At 44.1% G+C, this 9,764-nt stretch overlaps 1 protein-coding gene across 1 annotated transcript in view; it reads right to left on the minus strand.

The window, feature by feature from the left end:
* Positions 1 to 9,262, minus strand: part of EVL (Enah/Vasp-like) — a 142,212-nt gene extending 132,950 nt beyond the window's left edge. Inside the window, exon 1 of the mRNA XM_054161849.1 lies at positions 8,973 to 9,262. Coding sequence (XP_054017824.1) covers positions 8,973 to 8,977 — 5 coding nt within the window. The 5' untranslated portion in view covers positions 8,978 to 9,262. The remainder of the gene's footprint in view (positions 1 to 8,972) is intronic.
* Between the last annotated feature and the right edge of the window lie 502 nt (positions 9,263 to 9,764).

Here is a 9,764-nt window from a genome sequence, read left to right on the forward strand (position 1 = left end):
TACCCACATATGGTTCTTACCACCAGACAAGTGAAACAGCAAACAGGGACAGATATAGGGCATTTTATTAAGCATACAGGTAAAATGAATATATGTCTTCCACTTATTTGACTAGTCAAAGAAATCAATTGCCCAAGAACAGTAAGTCTGCTTCACTGGTTGATCCAAACCCTTGCTTCTCAATATAACAGCTGTGGGATCAAAAACTGACTTAGACTCACCTAGCTGATCTATTTAGTTATTTAACAGAAAGATTAGCATGCAAATGTATTGCAGCACTCAACACTAATTCATGACAAAGTCAGAATATTAAAGTTACCTCATTCTGTCAAAATATGCTAGTCCAGTATTTTTCTTATTTTAAATCACAAATCCTTTCCAAAAAGGAATTCGCAGATTATCTCAAATCCCAGCACTGTTTGGCAGCTGGGAACTAGAGTGACAGACAAAACAGAGTCATCTAATGAAATCATTACTTTAGTATCAAAAACATTTTTACTGGGTAATAAGCACACTAAGGAGCTAATGGACATGGGTACATACATACCAACTGTAGGGAAATATGTGGATATGTGGATAATTTTAACTTCTTTGTGTTGTTGGTTTTGTTTTGGGTTTTTTGGGGTTGTGTTTGTTGTTTAGGGTTTTTTGACATTTTTTAACTCTCTTTTGATGTTCTCTGGACCACAAGCCACAAGTTGAGTAGTGTTGGTCTATTCAGTGATGAAGACATATTCCTACTCATCCAACACGTGTGCAACTGACTTAATTCCAGTTACAGTTTTTTTCACTTGAATTGACTTCTTTAAGCTAAGCTTTTATCATGAGCATTTAACAGTCCTGGTTGCATTCAGCTATCCCTGCAGCATGCAAACATACAGCCATGATACATCACTGCAGCCAACTTCCTGATCTGTGTACAGCTACAGAAAAAGAAGGATACAGCATGCTATTAAAGGGATTATGGTAACCCTGGCCCTACTTCTTGCTAATACCATTTCAGTGTATTTTCTAGATCGTCTCAGTACTGAGGGAGTGGCTTACTGATTGAGGGATAAAGGAAGAAAGCACAGAAAGGAAGCAATGCACATGCTGACTATGAGGAAGCCACAAATGATGGAAAAGGCAAAAGAAGAAAGATGAGGAAGGAATGAGTGGACAGCAATACACAAGGAACTTCACTACATTTAGCACTTAATATAAACACGTTTGTTCTCCTCAGAAATGCTTTTTGAATGGGAACATTCTAGCAAAGCAAGGGCTTCAACAAGACCAAACTTAAGCATATCCTTAAATCTGGAGCTAGACTGAGACCTAGCTACATAATCATCTTAATTCCCTCTTAGCTAAGTTTTGTCATCCTCCAGCAGGTAAATAAATGGAACCAAAAAGATTAAAAGACTTAGAAGCTGCAGATCAGCCAAGGAAGCACAGCATATCTGCACTATGGAGCTCCTCACAAGGACAAGGTCCAGACCTGAGGAGCATCACTGCAAATTCAGACCCAAACAGCTATGCCCTCCTTGTTGGAGCATCTACCCATGGTTGAACTTGTAGCATACTATGAATCATGTCACTACAAGAAGCTGAATTACTCTACAGAGATTTCCCCACACACACACTAAATCACAGAAAAGCATGTCTATCCATCCTATGTGAAACTGAAGAAAGACAGAAGAAACTGAGATCTTAAGTTGCAGGAATGACACCTACTGCCTAAGAAATGAACTGCTCACCTAAATGAGATAGGCACTCAACAGCAGGGCTCCTAGAGAACAAACCAGCACAAGGACATGAGCTGGCAATGTGCACTTGCAGCCTAGGTGGCCTACCATAATGTGGGCTACACCAGAAGTGTGGTCAGCAGGTTGAGTGAGGTAATTCTGCTGCTCTGCTCCACTCTGGAGAGACCTCACCTGGACTACTCTGTCCAGCTTTGGAGAGCTCAGCACAATAAAAATATGGACCTACTAGAGTGGGTCCAGAAGAGGGCTACAAAAACAACCACAGAGATGGAACACCTCTCCTGTGAAGAAAGGCTAAGGGAGTTGCCTGGAGAGTAAAAAGCTCTAGGGGGGTCTTAATGCAGCATTTCAGTACTTAAGGGGACTTAGGAAAAGATGGAGACCTTTTTATTAGGACCTGTAATAATACCAGGACAAAGAGCAACAGTTTTAAACTGAAAATGGGTAGGTTCAGATTTAGAAATAAGGAAGAAATGTGGTTTTTTTTTTTATGATGAGGGTGGTGAGACACTGAGAAGTTGGCCAAAAAAGTTGTGAATAACCCAGCCCTGGACAGGGCTTTGAGCAACCACAGCTAGTCAAAGACATCCCAGCCTACAGCATGGGCACTTGGAATAGATGATCTTTAAAGGTCTCTTCCAACCTGTGACTATGACTCTATGAAACAGGCCCAGTCTTGCTGCTGACTACCAGGGTGATCACATGCAAGGCTGTAGGAAATTCAGGGAGGGAGACAGGTTTAGCTATGTGAAGAAAGGTGTTGAGTTCCTGATGAACAGGATATATGACTCAGGGGAAAAACCATCTCCATCCTGAACTCAAGTGAAAAAAACACATTTCTTTGGACAGGGCACGTGCTTACTAGCTAGAAAATGCTCATCCATACTACCACCTAGGCCACAGAGTTTACAGTGCAAGCACTGGGGAGCCAGAGCTAGGAGTGTGGAAGAGGAAGAGTAGCATCTCAGGAAAAGCCAGATTTTAATTTGTATTAATAGCATTTGCTGAAGAAATGGTTTCATTAACATTTCTAGTTGTGTCAAGGAGCACTGCCTCATATTTTCAGCCTTCTGCTTGCTCCTAGCCTACATCTACAGCCTTTGTTTATGGAAAGTGTGAATTTTCTTTTATTCTGTATTTAATTTGTGAAGACTCCACAATCAAGTTCACTAACAAACCACAAATGGCAAAATTCATGCAGCTGAGGGGAGTGGCAATAAGAACTCAGAAGAAATGTATGAACTAATGCTGAACCTGAAACTAACATAAGGCTTGAATGCCTACATTAAGAAGGAAAATCAGAAGTTTCTGGGCCCCATACACGTCTTCCATTCCAGGGCTGTGAAATATCCATTGAAGTGTAATGCTTCACTTGCTGTTGCACTGTGACAGAAGAGCACTTTGGATAGTCAGAAATGTGAATTTTTGGTAAAAACTTGCCCAGCCTGTCTCCTCTCATTAATAAAAATAGATATTCTTAACGCTTTTATAACTCTCAAGTAAAGAATAGTTTTGGAAAGACTGTCAATGCTATTCAAGGCTGTCAATAGTATTCTGCATGTTTGCTCAATACAAAAATTTCAGGTGTCATGGGAAGAAACATTCTGCAGTGTTCAATAACCCAGAAATGAAAAAGAAAAAATAAATCAATCACATTTAAACTGTCTTCAATTTCACATGGTCACAATCTAGACTGAAACACACATTCAGTGTCACTAGATGATGTGCGCGCACACCCATGAACACATCACTAGGAGAATGCATCAGAAGAACCATTAGGCTACTCCGCTTCCTGCAGTGCAGGCTAGAAACAGCTTGGCTAGCCCAAGTCCTGGGGAGCAGCCTGTCCTTACGCTGCAAAGCTCCCCATGGGCTCATTAGCCAGCAGCAAGGTAGATTAACCCAAGCAAACCTGTGTGCTACCATGACTTACACCCCGGGTGCCTCACTGCAAGCCTCTCTGGAGGTCTGGTGTCTTCTCCCTGGGCTGTACTCCCGCAGAGATGGAGTTTTACTGGAGTGTGATTCAAATGCATCTTGGTGGAAGTTCTGAGCTGTAGCAGGGCAGCTTCCAGTTACTTCCCCTCATTATGGTGCATTAGATCAAAAAGCAGATGAAATGGACGTCCTGGGTAGGTGACTGCAGATGAAATTTGCCTAAGGGCAAACAACAGGGTGAGATGAAGAAACAGTGGCACAGCTGCTCTACTTCTCCTCCCTGCTCCTGTGAAACTGAACCTAGGCACAAGGCTGAGAAAAAAAAGAGGGGAAGCACTGTGGATCCCTAGTGGTCTGCAGAGGCTGTGAAGAAAACAGAAAATATATCCCCAAACTCTCCATACTCTTGTAGGAGTCATAGCAATGTACACTGGAACAGTGTTTACTGACCATCTATTGCAATGATAAATAACACCAAAACATCAACTATGGTTTGGGGTTTGTTTATTTTTTCAAATGTAAATACAAAGCAGGTGTGATGAAATTAAGATTCAGATTCAAAACAGAAACTTCAAATATTGTTAGTTACTTTCTCAGGTAAAGAAAATCTATGGCCTATTCAACTTTATTTTAATTCCATACTTACTAGGACTGAACAGATTCATTTTATTTTGGCAGCAGCTTTACAAATCTTTTCTAAAGAGGTTCAGTATTGCTTCTTACACAGTGCCCCAAACTGAGAGAAGCTATGATGGAAAGGAAAAAAGAAAAAAAAAAAAAAAAAAAAAAAAAAAAAAAAAAAAAAAAAACCAAAAATCACAAAATTGCTAACTTGCAAATGACAGGAAATTATTTGAGCCTGAACTGTGCTTGAACTGTAGGAAAGATTTTGATGATTTCTTACAAGAAATATTTACAAATACTGAACTACTTAAAAAAAAAAACCAGCAGCATTGTACTGTCCAGAGGAAGCACCTAGCCAATTGCCAAGGAAGACTATGCAGCCACCTTTAATCACAATATACTTCTAATAGAGCCGTTCTGCATTACAGTGTCTGTTGTCTGAGTGATCCAGGAAAGGACAGAAGTGAAATGCTACCCAAACCCACAATATTGAGTTAAAGAGACCTGCAAACACTTGCAAGATAAACTTCAGCCTCAATTTTACCACTACAAGAATACAGGGCAAAATACTCCAAAAAAGAGGCAACGCACACAAAGAGGTCCAGAGTTTATGCCTAATTATAAAGAGGGGAAAATAAGTTTATTTTTTAAGTATACAGAATAAAAATCAGTGTAAAAGAACTGGACTGCCTGTTCACATGTTCCCAGAGTAGGGTATGCTAAAGGAGACCCAGCATTGTTCTGTTCCTGATGAGATACTGCCACTGCCTTTGTGTGGCTGTAGTCAGTGTGGTGTAACCTTCAGTAGAGGTCCAAAATTTGCTGACAAGAGAGTGTTCCTGCAGCTAGAGCAAAACTACTCCTCTGAAGATCTAAGCTGAGCTAACAGAAGCAATTTTCTGTCAGCAGCACAGTATCCACACTTGGGATTTTGCTGATGAAACCGTGACAGCCAAAGTGTTGGGTGTTTTCCCATCGAGTGACACTGGCAGAACGATGTATCAGAGACTTGGCTCGAAAGGCTGCAATCCTAAAGGTACCCAGAGGCATGTCTGCAGAAGGTGGTGTGACAACTCTCAAACGTCCTCATGAACTTTCAGCCACACACACTGTGACACCAAGGCACACAGGAGGAGTCTGAACAGGGCAGGACAGAGTTCTCAAACTAAATAAAAATTATCTAAGTGACAAGATATTGCTACAGCTCAAGAAACCAACTACTAAATGACAAAGTTAAAATTAAACATTATAGACAACTTGATTTTATTAGCCATCTCAAGGGATGCTACCCTCCTGAAGAAGATCTTACACTGGGCTACACATCACTAGTCCAGTGACGTTGGTAACCCCAGTTCTGCTCACATTACAAATGTAAGTAATACGTTCTCTCAAATTTGTTACAGAACAAAAACAGTAAGGAAAATGAAAACTTGATAAGTAACACTGCACATGTACATCTCCTGTTACCCTCCAAGGACACTAAAAGCATTGGCAAAATGAGTGATCTTCTGAGCTGCTTAATGAAGAGAAAATATGGAAGACAATGAAATGCTCAACACACTGTGTTTACTGCAACAAACATAAAGACTTTGCTTGCTTATGTCTGAAAGCAAAGGTTTAATAAGAATGGTGTATATACACTTCCTGTTATTAGAATAGCATTAAACTATGAATATTCAGTCCTCTTCTCCTCAGGGTGTTGCTCCATCCCTTTAAATTAGGGCTAAATACAATAACTTTTTAGGATTTCCAGTTAGCAGCTATATAGATATGTCTGAAGGAAAAGGCTGGCTTTCTCTGGTGAGCCCTACAATCATTAAGGTGCTGAGGGACATCGGTTTCCCCAGTAAGTTCTGTACTGAACTCACTACCTTGTGTTGAATTAAAGCATGTGTTACCACAAAGGAGCAAGAAGGTGTCATTTTAATCTGAATAATCCTGTTTAGATGTTGTTTCCAGCTATGAATATTCACTGTATATTCTGTTCGCAAAACCCCAAAATGCTTAAAGTGGGAGGATCCCCCTCACATCGTGGCCTTGGAAGTACAGTACAGAGAGCCTACTTACACTCACCACAGTCATGCTATAGAGAGAGACACTGAAGATTTTTTTCAGGGATACACCCAAAACACACTATCTGGTTTTTAAGAACAGAGAACACTAAAAGACAGATGCCTTATAAAAGACATGTATGACTAAGAACTGCAAGGTTACACCTCTGTTGACAGAATGCAAAAATCTTATTTCCATCTACAATAATATTCATAGACATATTCCCAAATAAGAGCTAATTATGTTACTTCCAAGAATAAATTACTATCTGCTGTAGAATAACACCAACATTTGTTGTACTAAAGCAATATTTTTATAAAGTAATAACACCTCTGCACTTCAGCATTTTCCACCCAGGGATCCTAATCCACTTTTGAGACAGAACATCTATTATAGTCTGGTTTATTGCTAAGATGTGTGGCACACCCACTACACACACACACTTTATACCTTTGAAGCAAAGACATAAAGAAATTAAGAAAAAAAAATGGAAATCATCACACCAATGCAATTGTGCAAAGAATAGCACTGTAATCTATTCACCACAAAAAGCAATATAAATAAAACACACATGGTTAGGCAAATGTTTCAAGAAGGTTTTTATTAAATGATTGTACAGCCTGGCAGGGCCTTTTGGAATTATATAGCCTGTATTTATTAAACAAGAGTTGTTACTGGAAAAGGCATTTGGTGATTTGCAGATGTGTATTTACTGACAAATATGACCTATTCAGCAATGTCTGTATATATAAGGAAACAAATCAGTAATGGAAACCATTGAAAACAGGAACTGATTAAAACCAAAACAAAAACAAACCCAAGCCTATGTTTAACTATTAAAGTGGTATTAATATGAACAGACTATGTTAAATGTGATACACCTGCAGATGCCAAGCATCACAAGGGCAAAATAGGAAAGGGCAGCTGCACAAAGTGCCTGGCAGCACACACAGACCAACTTTGGGTGCTGGCTTCCCCACCTAGACCAGATGCAGCCTGGTGTTAGGTGTCCAACCTAGAAAAGGACCCCGTTCATTGTCATCAAAAGCGGGGATATTAGGAAGTCCTGCAGACCCTCCTGGAGTCAAGCTGCTTTTGCATCCTAAAATGCACTGTAGCTCACTCCTTCCTCAAGAGTGCCCTAGCTCTTACAGTGGGGATTACTTTGGGTGCATTATAATTCCTTAATAAACACTTGGTCTTTGCCAGTCTCTCTTTCTGCTACCTCTTCCAACAAAAAGCACAACCATCAACTGCAGAAGTTCACATGGAGTGGGGTACCTTCAGTGGGAGAAAATCAGAATTGTTGCAGCCTTTTACTTCCCTGAGGATGAAAGAGGTGTTTCTGAGTCTGCAAGCCAGCTTTCCTTCTTCATGAGGGACGAGCTCCCCTAATTGGGCTACCAACTGAATGGAAAAGTGATCAGACCAGGTGAGAGTGATGCAGATAGTCCTTCTGTATGGAGACCAGAGAGGTCTAAGCCACCAGACACATGACACTGTTGGCTTGTACGCTTCTGGCACTCTCCAAGAACAGAATTTTAAATGAGTGACGAAAACTAATGGCAGTATGAATGACTACATAAACTGATGCAGCTCCAAGTCTTCAACACAGGCAATAATGTTAGGAGTTAACATAACTGTAAAAGCAGCTTAAGGATTTTAGACTTCCACTGCACTTCCTAGAAGCAATGCCAACCTCAAGATTCAGGGATCAGGCACCACAGAAAGGCACCTGGCTTCAAACAGGTATTTCCATTTTTAAGGTTTCCCAAATCGGTTTTCCTTTGCTAAAGATAAAAATTAAGTGGAAAGCATTACTACTATTAGAAAGTGAATCAGAAGCTGGGCTGCTCTGAGATACTGACAGCTCAAGTGAACTCTTGGATAAATAAGGGAAGAGAGTGGTCTGGAAGAGAGTGAACAAAAATAAATGTCTTCTTTCCTTCTTTTCACCAGGCACTTATCTAGCTTCAGGAAATTTGTGGGTTGTTTGTTTATTTATTCATTTGTTTGTTGCTTTTCACATTCACAATAAGGAAACTGACCTCGGGAAAACTACGAGCTCGAGCACTCACTGCCAAAGGAGATAGATTCCGGAGATCAGGCACGACCTGTGGCAGATGCTCGGAAGAAATCCCACCTCCTCTGCTCTACGAACCCCCAGAACCCCTCTCCCGCAGCCCTGCACGTCGTCCTTACCGCTTCCCGGGGGTATCGAGCCCGGGGCTCGCCCCGTTGTGCCCTCGGGCAGCAGCAGGCATAGCAGCCCTGGGCACATCCCCGGTTCTACATTGCAGCACGATTTCCAAAGCACTTTCACAGCCTTTTGTAAGCGCCGAGATAATCTGTCATATGGATTTAGGCACTGACAGTCAAACATGCCAGAAATGTCGCCACCCACTAGTATTATCCATCCGGTGAAGGACGAGGAAGCGTCGCATTGCTTAACCTCTCCTCCGCCTTCCACTCGCACAGGAAATCCCCCACCACGGCGTGACACCATCACGGGGGAACCGCGGACAACCCCCCTTCCCCGCAGGCAGACAGGCTCGGCGGGGTGCCTTGCCCGCGACGCCCGGCGCTGCGCATCCCCCAGCCGCCCGCACTCACCTCATCTTCCTAGCGAGGCGCGGCGGCGGCGGCCGCGGCCGGTGCCGGCAGCGGACGGCGGGGACTCCGGCGGCGGCGCCGCCCCACTCGCAGCGCCGGGCCCCGCGGCACTATCCGGGCAGCGCGGCGGCGGCGGGCAGCCCCTCCGCCGGCCCGGCCATGTTGCCGGCTCCCGCCCGGCTGCGCAGCGTGTGTCTGCGTGTGCCCGTGTGTGTGGGCAGGACAAAGCGCTGCTGCCGCCGCCCGCCCTGCTCCCACGCGCGGCGGGGCCGCGCCGCCCCCCCCCCGCCCCGCGCAGCCCCGCCCTGCGCAGCCTCTGCTGGGGGAACGGGGAGCGGGGAGCGGGGACTGCCCTGCCCGGCCGATCTCTCGCCGTGGGCAGCGCAGGTGAGGCGGCTAGGGGCGTGGGGAGCGACCGCGGCACGGATCGGAGGCTCGGGGCTCCTCCGGGCTCCTCGGGGGGGGGGGGGGCCGGGGCGGGGGCCCGGGGAACTGGCCATGCCGCGCCCTCGAACCGCTCCCGTTGGGAGCAGGGCAGCGCTGCGGATGGAGGTTCTGTTCACCATCGTTAAAAACCGCCGCTGTTGTGGATAGAAGCAAGGGCAGAAACAGTATTTCAGGTTACACTGCAGGGACTGTGTTTTCGGCCCCTTTGCCTTTTCCAAATGCCCAGTTGAGTCTCCCTGCCAGCTTTCTCATCCTGCTGTCAGCCCTTTCCATCCTCAGCACCCACCTTGTCCACTCACTCACCCCGAGGTGCCCTGGGCTGCCTCCCAGCCCTGCTGCTTCTCC

The sequence above is a fragment of the Dryobates pubescens genome, chromosome 5, assembly GCF_014839835.1.
Source record: "Dryobates pubescens isolate bDryPub1 chromosome 5, bDryPub1.pri, whole genome shotgun sequence".
Taxonomy (NCBI): domain Eukaryota; kingdom Metazoa; phylum Chordata; class Aves; order Piciformes; family Picidae; genus Dryobates; species Dryobates pubescens.